At 36.7% G+C, this 21,643-nt stretch overlaps 2 protein-coding genes across 13 annotated transcripts in view; both read right to left on the bottom strand.

Annotated features, from left to right (window-relative positions):
- The window catches only part of kif1b (kinesin family member 1B), a 78,762-nt gene extending 67,970 nt beyond the window's left edge, over positions 1-10,792 (bottom strand). For all 11 annotated transcript variants that reach the window (XM_067445953.1, XM_067445955.1, XM_067445961.1 and 8 more), the window contains exons 1-2: positions 10,520-10,792; positions 7,728-7,872 (exon numbers count right to left, since the gene is read on the bottom strand). In XM_067445953.1, the coding sequence (XP_067302054.1) occupies positions 7,728-7,833 (106 nt within the window). In that variant the 5' untranslated portion in view covers positions 7,834-7,872; positions 10,520-10,792. The remainder of the gene's footprint in view (positions 1-7,727; positions 7,873-10,519) is intronic.
- Positions 10,793-12,108: 1,316 nt separating this feature from the next.
- ube4b (ubiquitination factor E4B, UFD2 homolog (S. cerevisiae)) overlaps positions 12,109-21,643 on the bottom strand; it is a 33,440-nt gene continuing 23,905 nt past the window's right edge. For both annotated transcript variants that reach the window (XM_067445947.1, XM_067445948.1), the window contains 10 exons: positions 21,204-21,331; positions 21,018-21,116; positions 20,678-20,913; positions 20,476-20,602; positions 17,915-18,059; positions 17,574-17,708; positions 14,947-15,138; positions 14,677-14,851; positions 12,753-12,899; positions 12,109-12,622 (listed from right to left, as the gene is read on the bottom strand). In XM_067445947.1, coding sequence (XP_067302048.1) covers positions 12,561-12,622; positions 12,753-12,899; positions 14,677-14,851; positions 14,947-15,138; positions 17,574-17,708; positions 17,915-18,059; positions 20,476-20,602; positions 20,678-20,913; positions 21,018-21,116; positions 21,204-21,331 — 1,446 coding nt within the window. In that variant the 3' untranslated portion in view covers positions 12,109-12,560. The remainder of the gene's footprint in view (positions 12,623-12,752; positions 12,900-14,676; positions 14,852-14,946; positions 15,139-17,573; positions 17,709-17,914; positions 18,060-20,475; positions 20,603-20,677; positions 20,914-21,017; positions 21,117-21,203; positions 21,332-21,643) is intronic.

The raw sequence follows: 21,643 nt of genomic DNA, 5'->3' as shown, positions 1-21,643 counted from the left end.
AATATAACCACTTGTCCTTAACTTCCACAAGGAGGAGGTGAAAACAGTTTCATGCTCTTTGCAGTTGCTGTCTATGCATCCGTGTCTTTATTGCAGAAAAACAATCCCGTGACGCTCTCTCACGCTCTCGTGCACGTGACGAAGTCTGGACCTCCCACCCCTTCCAGCTCAATTCATCCTACTCCACTCCAGCAGATCAACCCCACTATATGGTCTAATTACAGACGAGACTGGCACACCAAATAGCCGGCTTCCCAAGGAAATGTCCTCAGCGTAATTTGATTATCTTTGGATGACAAGAAAATGAAATTACATAGAAAATCATCTCAAAGCTGACCCTAATCTGGTATAAAAAAATAAAAAATAATTTTAAAAATCCCCCGAGACACACCAAGTCATTGATAGGCCGTCGGGCTATTTTTAAGATGGTTAGTTTAGTTTTTTGGGCCGATTCAGCATGTTGAATCGGCATCTGTGTGAGAGAGAACTCTGATTGGCTGTTCAGCTTAGCGAACAAGTCAGTGCATGAGAATAAAAGCAAAAGTAAGCAAAGAAGTGAACATGATACAGACAGAAGGCTGTTATGATTTTACGTCATCTAGCCCGAGCATTTCAATGTGCAAATATTATTTATAACAACATGAGTCGACTGGAATGAAAAAAATTATCAGCATAATATTCAAAATGGTAAGCAAGCGCTGAACTGTTTATGGTTTGTGCATCTGCTGTTTTAGTTTTATTTCCCCTTTTTGTATTACAAAATAGGCCATTAATACCTGCAGATATAGACAGTTACATCCTCCTTATACGCAGGCACAGAACACGTCCCCACTAGATCTTTGACGTCGGCTTGGTGTGTCCCGGGCATCAAGGACTGATATTCTCCAGGAAGTACAAGAATTGGACAGCAGAAACTGGTGCAGTTATTTTGTCTGATGAAGACACCTTCTGACAGCTTGAGACATCTTGAAAATCAATCGTCAAGCCAAAAGTCAAGCATCCTGAGGTCATCTATGCATGGGGTTGATTCACATCCACTCCCATAAATAAAGAATGGTATCAAAACATCCTGCAAGAGCAACATTTCCCAACGACCCAGGAGCCATTTTAATGATGGCTCATTGTGCATTTGCCAGCCTGATGGAGCGCCATGTCACAAGGCAAGGGTGATAATGAAGTGGCTCAGAAATTATTACATTGAAATTTTGGATCCATGGCCAGGCAACTTCCCGGATCTTAAACCTGTGAGAACCTGTGTTAAATACTCAAAATGCGAGTGGACAAGCAGAAGCTCACAAATTGTGATCAACTTCAAGCACTAATAAGGAAAGAATGAAGATGAAGATATTCAAGAAGGTTGTGTGTGTCCCACATTCATCCGCGCAGAGCGGCATGACACTTCTTTGTGGGGAAATAGGCTATGAAACATCTTTTTTAAACAGATATTTAATTTTCTTATATTCTTAAGATTACCTACTTATAATCATTTAAATGTTTTACAGGCTGTAGTGTGTTGTTTTACTGACGGAAAATAATCACGCATGCTTAGGAAATGGATGTTTGAGCATTTATTATTTTAAAATGTAGGCTATATTATATATATATATATATATATATATATATATATATATATATATATATATATATATATATATATATATATATATATATATATATATATATATATATATATATATATATATATATGGCCTGGAAATTGAGTTGTGTTTTGTTTACATTTTGTCGTCCATGAGGGGCTTGTGTTACTTTCATTTTGTTTATTTATTAAAGTCTTTTTTTAAACGTTCGCCGGTTCTCGCCTCCTTCCCTACCTTATACCTGCGAACTTTGTTACAATGACTCTTTGCTTATATATTGAAGATATTTGGCTTCAAATGTTTCCAGTATACCATGGAAACACAAAAATACTAAAGCTATAAACTTTGTGAAACACAAAATTTATGGAACTACCAAAACTTTACCCACAGCTATACACTTCAAAAGCTCAGGGAAGGGAGACTTCATTCACTGAGAAGTATAGATAAATAGTTAGTGTAGTGCAATCTAAAATACCCAACATCTGTGTGCTATGTATTTTTATACTTTAGAAATACAAGAGTTTATGAGAAACAGCAAATATATGATGACAATTATATGAGTGTTTTAAATGAATATGAATGGGCGGCAACTTCAGATCGTCACTCATAATTCATATCCAGATGCTGCTGTGGTCTTTAAATCTTTATGAGTTTCTACAGCTGGTCAGAGAGCCTCAACTTGTGTTGTTAGCAAGGTTTTATTTTTGGCCTGCAGTAAAGCAGAAACATTGGGTTCTCCTTTAGTACCTTAATGAATGATGGGACAAATATCACTATATCAGATCACAGTACATCAGTGGAAAAATTATTTGAAGGTGTTTCTCTCTCTCTCTCTCTCTCTCTCTCTCTCTCTCTCTCTCTCTCTCTCTCTCTCTCTCTCTCTCTCTCTCTCTCTCTCTCTCTCTCTCTCTCTCTCTCTCTCTCTCACACACACACACACACACACATTATGAGGTGAAGTGAATAACACTGATTATATCTTCATCACAGAACTGGTTAGTGGGTGGGAGATATTAAAGCACCAAGTGAACATTTTGTCTTCAATGTTGATGTGTTAGAAGCAGGAAATATGTGCTTGTTAATGCTGGTTCTGAAAGGTGTCAGAAAAATAGTATTCCCTGGTCGCTGTGGCTTCTTTCAGCAGGATAATGCACTCTGCCACAAACCAAAAATGGTTCATGAATGGTTTGAGGAGCACAACAGCAAATTTGAGGTATTGACTTGGTCTCTTGGACTTGGTCTTACATTTTAAATGCATTTAATAATCATGGTTATATCAAATCATAATGATTAGAAGGGATGAGAAGGGCAATTATGTAATAATGCCAACAGGCCTATCTTACTTGATCACACAGGCTTAGATAAAAGATTATATACTTAGATGACTTAAAGATAGCACAGCCATACATAAATCAAATTCTCCAATCAAAATGTAAACAACTAAGACATGAAAAAAATATTTTTTAGATTATCTTGAATTGGGAATTTAATTAGTCACCAAATTTCTCCATACCTAGAAATCCATCTACCGGTTTGAGTGGCAGCAGCAGCTATAATCTGCATGAGAAAGGACGTTTTGACGCCCATGAACCTGGAAGGGACACTGGGATTAATGCAGGAGTCTGGTGACCCCAGGTACACTCATGGGATTACATCCGTAATCAGGTCAATCTTAAAGCCCAAGAGCAAGATGACCTTCTCACAACCACATCAATCTATGAATTCTTATCACCTCTCTCACTCTCTGTCTAAATCAATAAAAGCTCTTCTGTCTCTCAATTTCAGTGTGCAAAGCTTTTACAGACAACTCTTCCCCTCCTGTGTCTTGCGCTGACAGACCCCAGGGGCCTGCAGTCAGGATGACTCCATCTCATTAACAGAGCTGAAACAGTCTAAAATAAGAGGTCAGAGTAACTTTAGCTACAGGAAGACCATTTTTTATACTAACAGAATTTCCATATACAGCTGGTACTGTTGCTATGTTGTTGCTAAGGTGATCTATGTGTTTGTTAGAGCATTATGGTTGGATATTCATTGGTCAAATAATCCCCTCCACAAGCCTGTATGGCTACAGTCAAACTGTCAGTTTTTGGGATTGACATCCACATTCGTGTGAATCTTGAAAAGTCCGGTTTCCACAGCAGCATAGCGTAGACTAATAACTGTCTGTATGAATGTGAAAAGGGAGTTAAGCACGTATTCTCTTCCCAGTAACCATAGCTCCAGTGACCAAAGTAATATCAAAGATAGAGACGTCCATTAAACTAAAAAGTCTTATCACTTTAGTTTTGACACAAAAAGATTCCAATCGAGCCACAAGTTTGTACGTGAAACCTTCATAAACCGACCGCGGTTCTCAAAAATGCAAATCCCGATTGGGAACCAAACAATGGAGCCCCTTTACTTCCATTTTATAGACAAAAAACACTGACACATTTCTCAAAATATAATTTGTTACACAGAAGAAAAAGGTAATACAGATTTGGGTGATCTAGACCTTTAATGAAGCTGTCTAGCATCGGTGAGGTTTCAAATTCTCCCCACTCAATAATCTTTCCTGATATTTGTTCACGACACCACTGCTGAAGATAGAAACCGAGATGAGTTTTCATTCCCTCAACAGTTTCCCTTCATAAAGGAAAAGGTCAGAATAACAATAGATTCAGTGAACTATGGATGAGGCAAGAGGCAAAGACTCTCTTGACTCCCTGAGAGAGAAAGGTTTTTTACAGGTTTATTTTCCCACCTAATGTTTAATATATCTCCTTTCATACAACGGAAACAACACACATGAACAACAATATACAACTTCCACACACTATTTAAACTCCACTCACAAACACCCATGTATTCCTCTAGAAACAAACATTCTGCAGCAGATACATAAATAAATGTTGTGATGTTATTTCTATCAAGAGGTGCATCAATTATTGGTCCAGATCTTGTATTGACAATGCAAAAGTCAAGCACTCTCTAAAGTCTACTCCCGCACATCCCAAAGACTTTCAATGAATTTAAGGTCTGGAAATGATACATCATGTTCCCTCCCAACCACTCTGATCAATCTTCACATTGTCATCCTGGCTGGATTATGGCCATGATGCCTCTTCCATGTTTAAGAAATGGTTGTATGAGCTACACACTTCATCAATTAGGGTTAGAAAGAGAACTTGCCAAACATATGCTAGAATCATAATAATCCAATCATTAGTCAGGCTGAACTGTTCTAAAAACGTTAAGGAAAAGTTCCAGAAAATGTTTCCATTTAAGCCTGGTACGGCATCGGCATAGTATTCTGTGCTGGTAGAATGCGTACATAGTGATGTCACCACTCATGATTGGTCACTTGTCTGTCGCTTGGCTAACAGTTTCTCTCTAGTGGATTAATCAGGTGATGTAATCTTGATATTTTGCCTGATCCCAAAATGGTATACATGCATATGTAACTGATAACTTATTACATGTAATTTGGTTCCATGTGATCAGATTCCAAAAAAGTATTTGTAATTAGATTATATTCATAAGGTCCCATCGAGGTTTGTGCATTTTCCCATCTTCTCTCTCAACATTGCAAACACATGAATCATTATTTAAATGATCACTCAGTCAGTCATTCAGCCTTGCACTACTGTCTCTGGACAGCTTTTTGTCTTTCAAACACATTAAAATATACATCTACATGCAATGTATCTTTATTGTCAGCTGAACCTGAAAAAAATGTGATCAGTTTAGGTCAATAACTAAACGGTTATAATTTAGTATTTTTTGTTAATGTTTTATTTTGATTGATTTTATTTTTAAATTATTATTTAAGAAATATATATTAATTTCATTACTTAATAGCTTTTCATTAAACTCGCAAACCCCAGTCTGGGAAACCCTGACGTCATGTAATATTTAAAGTGCGTCATGTTCTCGATAACAAAGAATGGAATACATTTTCTTTCTCTTTGTATTTGTATTTAAATATATGACAATATTATTCTATTCAAACCAATGTGACGAGTTAGGTCAAAAATAAAAGTAATCAAAAAGTAATCTAAAAATATAACCTTAAATGAGTAATCTAGATAACTACTAAACACAACTCTTTCAGATTTACTTTATTTATATCTGCTGTGCTTCAATCTGAATGAAGAGACCACCTTCATAGAAACAATCCATAGTCAAAGAAAAACAAACAGTCTAGACAAACATTCATCTTAAACATGCAGTCTAAGCACCACATCCCAAAGCAAACAAAACGACACTTGAGAGACCAAACATTAAGGTCATTCTGCTTTTTGCTGTGTGTATTTGTCATGAGCATCCCTGTCGGCTCAGCACTGTAATAAGACAACATTCCCAGCATACCATCTGTAGACAGTAGTGTCCTAATGAAGGGGGTGGGCCGATTGCCAAGCTCACGCTCCGGTTTCAATACGCAGTCTGCGCATGTGTGCTATCTGTGCTTTGTGACTGCAGTCTCTGAGCTCTACTTCCTGTGAAACTTTGGCTTTCTCTCAGATGACCTTGTACCCCCTATGGAACCCTTTGTTTACCATTGGGTTTAGGCCAGCCTTTGGTGTAAATGAAGAAAACGTTTGTTATGACACAGAAGTGTCTCTCTCGTAATCCAATGCATCTTCCTTCTTGAAACTGAAGCTTCATCAAGTTAAAATTAGGGTTGGGTAAAATATTGATTTTCCAAATAATCACAATCTTATTTTGAACAGTTTTAATTGAGTTTTCAAAACCCAAGAGCCAGTGTTTGCAGCAACTCTGCAAACAAATTACTCTTGTGAACCAGTTAATTGTTTAACGAATAAAAAAAAGCAGTACAAAAAGTGTAGTTGAATTAACAAATAAATGATCGTTTGTTTTTTACTGCTCTTAATTATAAATGAAATAGACTCACAAATGAGTCCTAATCAAATTGAAACAAGAATCAAATGCATGTTAATTAAAAATGGATGTCAATTTGTACCGAATCTACGCCCACGGATCGTAGATAACTGGAAACACATCAGGAGTTTCAAAGTCATCATCTGATTGGTTGAATTCTACAGGATTTTCCCGAGACGTGCGTGTTGCGTTATGATGGTCTGTCTGGAAACAAATGCCATGATGCCAAACATCTAGCGACCGGATCGACTAAACGCTGGATTTTCAAAAGTATGTTTCGTTTTTGGCTACATTGTTGCAGTAAACTTGCTCAACGTTCTTGAATTAATCATTTATAGACACACGCCGGTCTGTTATGGCAGGGACATCGACTTTACATTTTCACACCCACAAACATGACACGAAACAAAACAAACTGTGATTGGTTGCGTTGTCAGTCAAACGCCCTCTTGGGCGGTCCTTGTGCAATGAAAGCTACGATAGAGTCCAGACCTTCTGCCGTCAGTCTGAATGTCTGGCTACGCAAGACTAATGGATACCATTCTCTAATTAAAACCAATAGTGTCAATTTTTCACCTTCGCTTATAGTTAAAGAATATTGTTATTCCTATAATATTGTTATCGGCTATTGTTACCTTGTTCAAAACAGCTTGATGGATCACATCTCAGTGAGCACAGTGACTCACTGCTAGCAAATGGACATCAACAACCCAAATGCTGCCCAAAAAAACATCTGATTCAATAGGCCGGGTCACACGTTCTTCATTATTAGACTGTAATAACGATAACACCCCAAACATGGGTGATAACAATCAACTCATTTCCTTTCATTGGCTCTCTCTTCCTCTACCACTAAACTAATGCAAAAAAGATGAACAAGAGATCCGAACTGCAGGTTCAAGCCACACAGTATCTTCACACTCAGCAACTCAATAGACTGAAGTCCCTCAGGCTGAAATTCTTTGAGTCCTCTCATTTTTCCAGAGGACGGGGATTTCACAAAGAGATGCTCTTCTTTCCTTCAAGTTTCAAACAGAATATAATTTCCACTTCTATTCTTCTTTTTCGGTTACTCGGGTTGCAGATTTCCAAATAAAACCTAAATGCTCTCTCATTCTAAACATCTCATAGCCTAAAGCTAAAAGGCATATACTAGAGCTACCTTGTCTGGAGGCATGTGACCAAATACAAGAAGCTTAACATTGAAACAAAGTTTGCGAGCCATAGAGACAAGTATATACTTACTGGTGGAGTTCCCTTGCATCTGTATAATGCATTTTGAATCCTTGCTGGTCTCCCTTGAGTTGAAGGGACGCACTCTGACAGCCACTTTCACTGAGGCGCCAGACATGGTTGAAGCTGTTGTGATTCAATCCTACAAAATGTTCTCCTTCAAAAAGAAACAAAATGTTATTGTTGTTTTGCCCCAGTGCCACAGCTATTAGGCTAAAGGCACACATTTCGCAGACATTATCCAGAATTATCTCATCAGATTGCATTGAATACACAAAACTTCGAAATAGATCAGAGGTTGCTAGGTTATCAAGCATTTGAGAGGATTTTCTTAAATGACTGGATGCCAAATACAGATTTTGACCAATGATTTCTAGGACTTTTGTAATTAGCTTCTGTTCACTAAATATTAGATTAAGAATTATTTTTAATTTTCACGTCAATGACTTAAACTCTATAAAGCACATAAAGGCCTGGTTTCACAGACAGAGCTTAGATTAAACCAGGATTAGGCCTTAGTTAAATAAAGATGTTTAAGGAGCTTTTATGAACAAGCTTTAGAATAAGAAAAAAACATTACTGGTATGCATCTTGAGGCAAAACAATGGCACTGATATATTTTGAGATATACCAGTGCAAGATGCTTTTAGTAAAAACAGCTCAAACATGTACTTTAGACTGAGACTAGGCTTAGGCCTTGTCTGTGTAACCAGGGAATGAGTGATGACTGATATCTACATGCATTTTATGTAAGTATTCTGCTATAAAAATTGTAAAATTGTTGTAAAAACTTCACTGATTTACTTGTCCATATAAATAATAACCACATCTGCACCAAATTGTATATTTTGCTCAGTTTGGGCATCTAACGTTACATAAAAAGTAGATGTTTTTTCTTTGAGTGTGAGCTTGATATTCTCACTAGATCATACTATGTAGGCCATAAAAGCCTAAAGTATCAAACCTAATACAAAAGGTTCAAGAAACTGTTCAATTTTATATATATATATATATATATATATATATATATATATATATATATATATATATATATATATATATATATATATATATATATATATAAAAGAAAAAAAATCATTTTTTGAGTTTTTCGTGGCTGTGGGAATACTTATGATACTAGCAGTTTACAGTGACGGATAATTATCATCCATGCAGTTATGATATAATCTTAGCAAAATGACAGAGTATCTAGAGTTTAAATAAAAAAAAATATATACATCTAAGTAAATAGTCAAAGTAAAATAAAGTGAATAAAATGTTGAAAAATTCCAAAGATGAAAGGGGCCAATATATAAACTTGTGTCCCTAGAATAAATGTTAACCGAATTTTAATCCCGAGTAACGGACCTGTCTGTTATATGTCAACCCATTTACCATATTAATATAGTAATTTACTATAGTAATATAGTATTAATATAGCAATATCATAATATGCAGGTAAATATCGAGCCGAGACATAGATGTGGATTATCAGGAATATTAGATGGTTCCTTCACGGACTCGTAAACATGGCGGCCGCTCGCCTGCAGCAGCAGGGATGGGCCTGTTCACACGCTCACTACACAAGTAAACACATCTGACTAACTGACACCCGACCGTCATGACATATCTAAACACATGCACCGACATATAACAACGTCAGTCTAGTTCTTGTAAAAATCCATGTATCGCTTATGGGCGTGACATTTGTTATTTAGTATTGGTTTTATCGACCGGCTGTGGATTACAACGAATCTGACAATGCAGCAATTATTTCTGAAGTTCAAATCTCATGAGTGTGACTGAAAAAAAGAACAGTCCGCTGTTCAAGCACATGACACCAAAAAAGAGGATGTTTTCATCCTTGCCCTTGTAAATTAGTCATTCGCTGAATTAAAAGGCATACGCCCATGAAAATCAATCTGCCGACGAAACACAAGTATGTCTACACCAGGGAAGAAAAATAAGATAAACAATTTATCTTTCTATCTACTCTTATGAAAGTGTGTGTTACGAAAACAACAAAATCAAAAACATTTATCGTTCAAGGATACGCAGACTTCACTGTTTAATAACGGAGACTAGATATTGATGGACTAACGTTAGCAACATACGTTGCCATGTCAGTATGATCCACCACATATATAAAAATGATCAAAGCGTTTAATTATTGTAAAAAGCACTAACTCAAGTGTTACACTGTAACAATATGAATAGCATTCATTATGGTTTGCACGTTAAAAGACTATCGATTTAGGAACATATCGTTCTTTTGATTCGGATCCTTGCTGGGAACCGGTTCCCCAGCCGGTATGAACTACTGTCACGAATACAATCGGTCACGAGAGGTTCTGGAGTAACAAACAACTTACGGACTAATCAACAGATAATCGTTTTTTTCACCTAATCGGTGATGCCGATAACCGAAGAGTGAGGTGACAGTTCGAGCTTTTGGAGTGAACCAAGGATACCGATCACTGAATCAGTTTTGAGCCGGTACTGTTCGAAAGAACCGATTCATGGAAATGTGCCGAACTTCCCATCACTAATCGGACTTTCTTTCTATGAACTCGGCGACTTTCTTTGCATAACCCTCAAATGTGTTTGTCATTTTTTTCATGAATTGTTATAAGATAAAAATTATTAGTAAGTGTATAATACCACTATTAAGTTGCGCTAAAGCAACTGAATGCAAAAAAAAAAAGCAAAACAATTCAGTAAACATCCATTCGCATTCCCAAACGCAACTCGGGCAATGTAAACTCAAACTCAAATGTGTAAGTTAGAGAAAATATGACACTTACCGCTATATATCCAGACGTAGAGACGACTAGAACACCATAGAAATCCTGCACGGTGCCAATTCTCCAATGACGTCTCCCACAGCAGCAAAAATCAAAAAAGACTGACGGTTAAGTTCTTAATAGTTCCTTTTTTGTGATATACACCCATTATAGCTGCGTTTCATTCTCCAGCGCCGCGCAAGATGCTTGCGATTATGATCTTTTTTATTAGGCTGATGCTGGTGTCGTTGAACCGTTCCTCTAGCAGGCTTAGGATATGGATGAATGCCTTGATTTACTGAAATGATTACGTCAACAGCCTTGTCAACACCGTGAATGACAGACCGTCCGGCCAATTAGAACCGAGTACTGCGTGAGCAATGCGTCGTGTAGCAAATAAGAACGCTGGAAAAACTAAGGTGGGCTGATCAGTTGTGACGCAATACTGCAGGGTCGCTTACGATGCGCTGTGGCGTGGCATCATACTACACAAAAGTGAAGGGCGCCGCCTAGCAGAAACATGGATAAAACAGGGATAAATATACCTTAGAAACGATTTACAAGAATCGTTTAGAATGCTAAATTGCTCTCATATAATTATGTTCTTTCAAAATATAATTACACCCATTATATTCAATATTATACCAAACCAAAACATAAAGGTAATTAATTGATAAGAATTAATCAAAATATAAGCTTTAATTCATATAGCCATTAATTAAATATATAGCCATTAATTCACAATTATGTAATATTTTATGTGACCAGGTAGAATTGTGAAACTAAAACCATAAAAACACATTTTGCTACTTAAAAACATTAACTGAAATAAAAAACGTTTTATTTTAAAATTAAAAAAGTTCTTTATTTCAAGAAACAAAAGTTTAGTTCTTCAGCATTTATCAATTTTTTTTTAGTTCAATTTGATGTACTACAACATAATTGAAATTATAATATAAATTTACTCAAGCTTTAAAATAAGAAAACAAAAACTGTAATAGTATTACAATTACACTAAATTAACAGCCTGTGTCATCTATGAAACTATTAAATATTTAATAACTTAATTGCCAAAGTTTTGCAAAAATTTAAGAGGACAAATAGAAGAAAGATAAAGTGAAACAGCTATCGTTGTGTGTGCATTACCATTTATTACAGTTCAAAAGAACTTTGTAGCAAAGGAAGCAAATTCCTGTACAGATAAACCCTTTTAAGTCACTGGAAAACTCCTCATTTATGTTGAAATCCAACAACTGGGGTTAACATTAATGAACAAGAGATGATGACCCTTTATGATCCAAAACAAATGTTGGTGATCAGAACAAAGAACATGATATATATACTGGCATTTTTATGATGATCATGCTACAACACAGCTTCACAATGTCTTAATTGATCCTGGGTTTGAGCTCGGATTTAGCTTTTAGTCAAATTGTTGTACACATGAGATTTCTGTGCAAACCAACAAAATTCTAATACAGAGTAAGTCACCATCTGAAGTGCCATCAATTTACACCAACATCTATTGTATTTTCTATAAGACAGTCTAGAGCTTGTTAATTTATTTAAAATATGCTGTACTTCTCCAACCATACAAAATAAACAACAGATTTGGGACTGAACTGTAAACTGTGTCTACAGCCAATGTTTATTGAGTGTAAAAATTGAAATACTGGTGTTACTTGACAACATTCTTCCAAAATATCTCACAAACATGAACCCTCAATTTTTAGTGTCAGAACCAATAAAATGTATCTGTGAAGTCAATGGAAACAAAATTAGAATTTCTTTACGGTATATATACGGTTTTGTTAACTTTGGAGTGTGAGACTTTCGGCTTGGTATGTATTGTGGACATACAAATTCAAAATCCAAATGTTTCAAAAGTCTAAACTTTATTCTGTTTCAATTTAGTATCATGAGCCAGTGGCTCGATAAAGAGGATAAAGGGGGGCAAAAACTATTTGGGTACTGTCATCTTTTTTTTCTCTCTCTCTTCAGTTTACTTCCAGCGTGATAAAAACATTTATACTGAGGGGCAAGCTTGGCTCACTGAGAAAACTCAAAAGCGACCAGTCTGCTTCTCTCTCATCCAAGCCTGGATACGCTCCTTCAGCTCTGGGACTGTGGAGAGAGGGAATAAATATATAGTCAGCATTATACAGTTTAACAATTAAAAAAAGACAAGTCACCGAGTGCATTTGGCAGCGGGACTGAAAGAGGCCATCTTTGAAAAGCTGTGTGTGGTTGGTACCTGGTTCCAGCATGCTCTCTGTGAGAGGCTGTCTGTTGAAGGGGTCGGTGGGAGAGTTCAGGAGGTGCCTCAGAATGATGGATCGGTCCATGATGTTGCCAGAGGGAAGTTGCACAGGATCAGACATAAGAGTGTCCATCAGCGGATCTGTTCAGGTAGAACCTTGCCGTTATTTACAAAATCCAAACAAGTAAATCTGTTGCTACCGTTAAAAGGTTTGGGATCAGATTAATACTTTGATTGTATTGAGCAAGTATTCATTGCAATTGATATATATCAACACTGATAATAAAAAGAAACATTTTAAATTAAAATCAGCATATTAGAATGATTTCTGAAGGATCATGTGACACTGAAGACTGGTATAATTATGCTAAAAATTCAGCTGTGTTATCAGAGTAATAAATTATATTTTAAAACATTAAAAAAGAAAACAGTTATTTTAAAATATAATATGTACCGATGTATCAGCCAATAAAAGCTATTATTTTCATTATTGGCCATCAGCTGATGACCAGTGCTGCGTTCCAGTACGTTTTTATCATGCCCTTCACTCGCAAACTTCCCTCCGTCTTGTTCACTCGGATGTGCGTCATTGCTTACGTTGCATGAGTGCCCACTACTGGCGGAAACTTTGCAATGGACTGAACTGAAACGCCCTAAGCCCTTGATCACTTGGAATCCACTATGGAGTTGATTTATTATTTATTTTTTTCCTTTACGAAATTGTTTAATGCAGCATTCTATATGTATATGGATGTGTTTGGGTTGTTTCAAATGTTTTTAAAAATATCAGAGTTGTTTGTGGTGGGGTCAATTAAACGCGATATGTGATGACGTCACAATCACGTTGCATTGTGGTATATGAAGCTGCCTGAAGTGTACATATGAAGTAGACTTGCTCACTCGGTCAAAATCGAGGGAGCAAGGGTCTGTCCATATAAACTTCCCTTGTCCACTTCACGAAGTGGAACGCACTTCAAAATAGTGGCGGGGATTCCCTCAAGGGGAAGTGCTTAGGGAAGTTTGCAAGTGCGTGTCTTAAAGTGGAGTGGAACGCAGCACAGGGCGGATGCTATCCTGTAAATCAAAAGTGTGCGGGAAAAACATGTCCGAATACAACTCATACTATGCGTGTGTGAAAATAAATTATGTTGAATTTAGGGTAAGTTAATGTGACAATAGCACATTAAAAGCAGGCTCTATTTGACCCTATGAATCACCTGTAGTTCAAGCCAGGGTTGCCAGGTATGCGTTTTTTCCCTCCACTAAACATTATTTGTTACAAACCTCTCATCTAATAAATCGTAAAAAAAAAGCATTATAGCACTGTGCTTTGTTACTTCTAAAAAGAAACAAAATGTCATCTTTTCCAATTCTCTACATTTTATCATGAAATACAAACGGCATTTAGATTGCAGATACGCTGTAGTGCTTCAGTTTAAGCAGTAGCGTGAAGCACAAGTCATCTCTTCCACTTTTAAACAAGTTATATCTCAAAAAACATGCATGAATTTTAAAAGGTCCGTTTACAGATACACTACAACTTACCGAAATCTGTATCATGGCGCATTTAAATCACTCGATCAGTGTTTCAACCAGGGAAAGATGTCAATAAAACCGCCATAGGTCACTTGTTATTTAGCTTACCTCAGGAAAGTCACTCAATGTTCAGTTTGTTAGTTAGCAATATAGAAACACTAGAGAGGAGCTTACTTACTGTTAATTGTATATGTATATAAATTTGTATTATATCTAAAAATAAATAGCAGTTTAGCCATTGTTGTTAATTGCAACCAATATTATTATGGGGGTTCGCTCTTGGTGAGCCTAAAAAAACTTCATTCAAAAACATTTACAACTGATCCCAAACTTTTGTACAGTAGTGTATGATTATGGTGGCTAAAGACTTGATGACCCTCACCTTTAAACTCATCTGGGGCGTCGCTGTAATCCATCTCGGACTGAGAATTGCGAGCTACTATCTCCTCCACCTTCTCCAACAGAAGTTTGAATTTCTCAATAGCAATGGTGGATTTTATGCCCGCCTTTCTCATTTTGGAAATGACCTCCTCGAAGAGCTCCCTGCTGTATGACCGCTGAAAATTAGGAAAATAATTGAGAAAATGAATAAATCGAGTTATCCACTATTCTTATTGCAATAGTTAAAAGATATTGGCGAGTAAATACAGACCTGGTCATCAGCAATGGCTTTAGCAAATCGGGCACAGTCCAGCTGCAGGTAGATATCAGTGAGTTGATCCAGGAGCTTCTTTGGCTCAAAACCGTATTTTTCTGGGTTTTCCACTTTCAGGTCTCGACATTTAGGCCCACATAGCTGCTGCAGGTTATAATTCAACATGGCCGCCAGACGAGGACCCAGTTCCTGTTCAATACAATACAATACACATCAGTCATCCCAACAAGAAATGTTATCATTTTGAACCTACAAATGCAGGATTTATTTATAAATGACATTAGAAGAACCTTTTCTCACATCTCCTGAATACTCAATGTTCTGACCCTGGCAACAGCTCAATTTTCCCTGAAGATTATAAATACCCGCAGAGAGCAGGAGATTCATTTACAGGCAAGCAGCAGATCACAATCCTCATGCTTTTTTCTTACAACCAAACCTAAATGATGTTTTGCTCTATTTTACCACTTTTTAGGAGCATGTTCCTCAAGACATCTTTGTCCAACTGTCCTGCTTAAGATGTTTATTAAACTGCTCCCACTCATATAATAAGCTCTTTAGCTGCTCAGCTGTGCATACACTTCCGTTCAAATGTTTAAGGTCAGTAAGATTTTAGTTTTCCCTGAAAATTAATACTTTTAAATCAGCAAAGACGCATTAAATTGATCAAAAGTGACATTAAAGACATTTAAATTTCAAATAATTGCTTTATATTTTTGTGAAAACTGATAAGTTTTTGATTAATATAAAGCAACACAACTGTTTTGGTCTGTATGATTTTTTTTTGTGTGACCCATGTTGGCCAAAGGAGTCCCAATGAGCAAATTTTCAAAAAAAATAAGTTATTGTCACACTCTATAAAAACAAGATGTATGATTTGTTTGAATAGAGAGAAAAAAGGGGAAAAAAAATATAAATACATAGATACATACATACATAAAAAGAACAATGTCTAAATGCTCATATGACAAGGTGTACAGCAAACAAGCCAAAACACATAAATGAAATGTGACTCAAAAATAAATGTGTTTAAGGACAAAAATGAAGGACAAAAATTTTGTTAAGAACAAATTTTTTACCGGCCCAATCAGCAAACAGAGGAAGTGGCTGAGAATGATGCCATTGATGTTGTGTGCTAGTTTGAGTTTTAGTTCAGAAATGGCGGCAGAGAAAGATGCGAGCGAAACCATTCATTGCATTGTGGCACCGATGGCGAATACCCAAAAGTTAAAACCGGAGCAATAACAATCTTTGCTGAGGTTTGTTGGTGGCCATGATGTTGTGTCCCTCCTCCCCAACAGGGTGAATTCGTGAGAAGTTTGATTTTCAGTTCGCTCCGTTAGTGGTGAAGGAGTTACTGAAGCTATTCGGATGGTAACTGTTTCTCGTGGGGTCGGAAGGTATTGCCATCATTTACAGGAGCTAGTGAGTCATTTTATTGCCGTCCATCTCCCACCCGCGTAAACATCCCAGACCAAATTACCTACTGCTTTTGACAAACACCAAGGTCGTGTGGTGATGTCATAGCTGTAATAGTGATATATTCTTGAAAACTTCACTGATTAATTCACTGTTTATAATCATTTTTGACCACTGCAGAGCACCGTACGGTTGCGCTTTGCTGTTATTTGGATGCATTTCTAGACTTGTATTTCTTTAAAATGCTGGCAAGTATTTACAAGAGCATTACATTTCATCACCGCTCAAACAAATTAAAATAAAAGCACTTAAACATTTGAATTGGTCTGTTATTTATAGCAGCATTTATTATCATACCAAGCATATGACATTTTATTTACAGCATACAATCATGTTACGGACCACGTGGGCCGCAAGTTCCCGATCACAAAACTCTTCCGTCCACTGTGGCGTGAATAAATCACAATCCGAATGCACAAGTTTTAGGTTTTATCCTATGTTTTTATCACTGAGGTGACGTGCACATTTATTTTGACGGATTTCCATGTGTGAAACAGGTGAAGGACCAAACAATAGCGATTGGTTATGGAGATCCAGTGGCCAGAGTGGCCAGACTCTACAAATTAAATGTACGAGAGTCTGGTAAAACCAGGCTAAGCTAGATGAGAGCTTCACATTTTTGTGAAAACCTCAAAAATCTACTTTTTTTTCACTTGTTTAGCCTGTAGCTCGAAATTATCCTGTGCGCATTCCGACTCCTTTTGCAAGCACGGGTCACATATTTAGTTGATTCTGGAACAACAGTCATGTCAGAAAATTTAGTCCTAACAATATCCCTACCCATATGTCATCCCTAAAATCAGAGGGAAATGGGTGAATAACACTGATGTAGAAGCACTTAACCCTGATTGTAAACAAACTTGAAACAAAATGTAAACTTGTCCCTGACATCCGATTGGTTGATTGGGATGTTGTTCCAGGATCAACAAAGATGTTGAGACAGAAACAAGTTGGGTAAATTTCACCAAGTACAACATGTGTTCCAACCCAATAAGACATTTTTATGGAGCACAAAATCGGCATATTAAAATAATTTCTGAAGGATCATGTGACACGGAAGAATGGCGTAATGACACTGACATCACAGGAATAAATTGCATTATAATAAAAACAAAGAAAAAAAACAGGAGTTTTTTTACACTTACAGGCCTGAGGAAAGGCTTTTGGACCTGTTTGGTAAGGATATGGAACATATCCACCGTCTCTGTGGCTAAAGCCAGGTAGGATCGTGATACTCTCTCATCCTGAGTCAGCTGGGACTGACGGCTCTGCTGCTGCTCCTGAGGGTCAGAACATTCCACATTCAATTAGAGCTGATTGGAACTGGAGAACAAAACATGCTCATAGAAAAACAACCATTTACTTGAAAACTCACTTCTCATTATTTCAGCCTTAAAGCCTTAAAAACCTTATATATCCATTACACATACTGCATTCAAAAAGTGTGGGTAACAGAATTATTGGTCAAGCTGTGATGTGTGCTTACCCTGGGCAGCTGGTCCCATTGCTCTTTATTCTTCATCTCCTCCTGGATCTCATGGATGCGTTTCAAAGATTCCAAACTCTCATCCAGCAGAAAAGTTGTATCATTAATTAGCATGTTGATGTAGCGCACAAACTGTTTACCAGAGCTGCAGAATGAATGAGAGAGAGAAAGATGTATTAATAAAATGCATGTATACAAAGAACTATTTAACAAAAATAAATGCAACAAATAAAAATTAACATTTAATTAAAATATATGTTTAATAGACACATAGATAAATAGAAGAAATGCATATATTAACTTATAATCAAGTCAACATGTGATTCAAGTCAAGTTAACTATTAGCTGTGACGTTATTAATGAACATTAGTCTGAATCTAGAGCTGTGACTCAAACGCAGTATGCTTTGTGCACAGCTATGGAAAATGAGAGCGGGCCATAAGGCTCTATATACAGCTTTGGAAAAAATATTTACATTGACTTAAAATTGATTTTTCAATGTTAAGTGGTCTCTTAATTTTTCCAGAGCTATATACTGTACACACACACACACATACATTATACATGCCGATAGACAGACAGACGACTTTGGAGATCACCCAATCAATTTTGAGCGTCCAGATGGTATCAAACATATCTTGTGGAGCATTCTCAGAATATGCATTGTCATTTTAGCTGTTGGAAACGTAGTGTAAAATTGGACTTGATCCTGTTGCGCCCTCTATAGGTTTAATTAGTGACTAGTCGACATCAAGCTTAAAAACAACCCCCATGACCTGTGAGACATTTTTCTGCCAAAAACAAAATTTGATGAAAACAAAAGGTTATTAATACACAAACGATTTTGAGAGCGTAAAGTTGATGTTTCCAAAGGCTTAATTGTGTTTTTACAGAATTTTGGACCATACAAATAAATGACTTAAAAACATCAGCATTTAATAGTGGTTTAATAATTATGACAGCTGCTATACAAAAAAAACCCCTATAACTCAAAAGCATTACATTATACATATTGACATTATCATTTTTTTATTTTCCACTAAACTGTTATAGATGCAATTTAAAAAAAAAAAAAACTTTAGAAAAGCTAACATTTGTAAATTATTAGTCTCTGAGGGGTTGAATCATTTTAAATATTTTTTGCAACTAATTAACTAATTAATTAAATCACAAATTAATTGCACATCAAATTTGTGTGAGAAATTATCCCCAAATAATCATTTAAAGTCATTATTGTGTTATAAATGAGAAAAGCATCAAATGGACATTACAAAAAGTATCTTCAAAAAGAAATGTTTTTTTGATTCAACTGATTTTATTACACAACCTCATGGTCGTTGTAGCCTAAATGTTTAAGTAAATTATGACAGAATTTTACTTTTTGGTACTCTAAATACTCTAAATAAGAACTAAACAAAAACCGCCAGTAGGTGGTGGTGGTAAATGTCTTAATGAGTATGTACTAGAGTCATTAGATTTGTTCAAAGGGCTGAATCATTCAGGAATGAAGTAAATAGCACTCTTTATGAATGCTAATGAATTGTTGGTTTACCCAATTGATTCACTGAAAGCGTAGATTTATTCAGAAACACAGTTGGGTGTTGTTAGAAGATGCACAACAGTTCTGCTCTGGCTTATATGTAATTTTTCATTGGCAAAATTATACAAAATAATCAACATCAACTAGTATTAATTTTGCCACCTATTTTTAATTTTGTCATAGTCTTGTGCTAAATGTCCTTGTTAGTTTTAGTCATTCACATATCTTTTTTAGTTAGTCAAGTTTTAGTCGACTAAAAGTCTTTTCATTTTAGTCTATTTTTAGTCAAAAGACAACTCACGTGACCGTGCGCGCGCTGCAGAGAGATGAACGCATGCTGCAGCTGTTATTAATGGCTCTGGCTTTAACTGATAAAGTCCACCAATACTCTATTTATTGTTTGAATTTTATATTAAAACTTTACAAATTTGGCGTGAGATTTACTTGGCCAGAGTGAGAGCATGAGTCAGAGCCTGACACATGTAACTCACACAAAATGCGTGACTGTTGGTAACTGTTTTTTACTCTATGTAGTTTCGTGCTGCAGCCACAGGATGGCAGCAACAGAAGACTGAGACGAGACCTGTGCTTGAGCAAGAGCAGCGAACTCACTCGGAATAACAGCTGAATATTCTATTTTGTGATGAAAAAGTAGAGAAGACTGTAGACGAAAATGAAGAAAGATTTGATCTTAGTTTTTATTTTATGCAAAACATTTTAGTCTAAACCTTTTTCGTCAACAATAATGCATGTTAATTTAGTCTTAGTCAGCGTTTTTGGACATTGGTGCAATCTCATCATCGTCTTGTCTTAGTCGTTGTTGACGAACATATTTCGTCTCGTCTCATCTGACGAAATTAACACTAACATCAACTGTATAAAATGAAAGTCCATCCATCCATCCATCCATCCATCTACACACACACACACACACACACACACACACACACACACACACACACACACACACACACACACACACACACACACACACACACACACACACACACACGGAACTCACTTGAACTCCTCTAGGAAGGTGCCTTGGTGGTTAATGTTTTGCCACAGGCTTTTGAATATGGTGCTGATGTGGTAACGGATGGTGAACTTGTCATAGAACTCATTTGTGGCTCCAGTGTGCTCCACATCTGGGGGGGAAAAATCAATTAGCATAAATCAAGTCAAAATCATCAGAATAGACCTGGAAATTAATTTTAGTGAACCTGTGTAGAACTTCATGAGGGCGGGCACAAGCTGATTGACAGACAGCGGATGGCTCTCCATCATCTCAAAGAAACGCTGAGTGCGAGGCTGCACCGCTGGGTTGGTAACAAACAGCACCTCCACCAGCTTGGCAATCAAGTATGGGTTCTTTATGTAATTCTGACTGCAAAGGAAGACCACCAGGAAGGTCACAACGTCTTCAGTGCACGGCTCAAAGAGAACCTGTGGAAAGTACCTGAGAAACAAAAGGAGGGATTAAGTTTCACTAAAAACAATAAATAACTAAAATTGGGATTCTAATACTATGATGTCCACATTGCAGAACTCTCATAGACTTACTGCACGATAAAAAGCAAGAACTCGGCCACATCTTCAATGTAAAACTCTGGCAGTGCTGCAAAGTTTTTGGGGATTTCTGGGTTCAGAGGCAGGGTTACACTGTAAGGTAAGGTACACACAAAATAAATTCAGACCAGAGCGACGTCTCAACTACAACTAAGCTGAATAGATGTTAAGTTAACTGACTGTGGGTAGGCAGGCTCCACCATACGCAAGATGAGCTGGATGACCATACTGAAGAACTGAAGACATCTGCGCAGCAGGTTCTCGTCCAGCAGCCCTGCGTCTGCACAGGCTTTCGAGCGCACCAGTTTCTGTCAGCAGATAAGACAACTGATTCAAAATTCTATTTACTTGAATACAGATTTGTAAACAAAGTATATATACTTATCAAGTGTTCAAAGTTTAACAATAGCCAGGTTTCCATCCACTTTTTCCACTGCTTTGTTACTGACAGAGAATATACATTAAAAAAAAAAGATTGTGTAATTTGCAGTCTCCAGCCTCTTTCCATCCAAATGGACTTTTACCAATAAAATGGTGTGCGTAATGACATCATCCCTAAAAAAAATGCATTGTAGCACAAGTTGTCGTATCTCTAAAAAAAAAAAAAAAATCTGAAAAGA

The sequence above is a fragment of the Pseudorasbora parva genome, chromosome 6, assembly GCF_024679245.1.
Source record: "Pseudorasbora parva isolate DD20220531a chromosome 6, ASM2467924v1, whole genome shotgun sequence".
Taxonomy (NCBI): Eukaryota; Metazoa; Chordata; class Actinopteri; order Cypriniformes; family Gobionidae; genus Pseudorasbora; species Pseudorasbora parva.
Note: the sequence above shows the minus strand (reverse complement) of the source record. Positions and strands in the feature narration are given on the sequence as shown.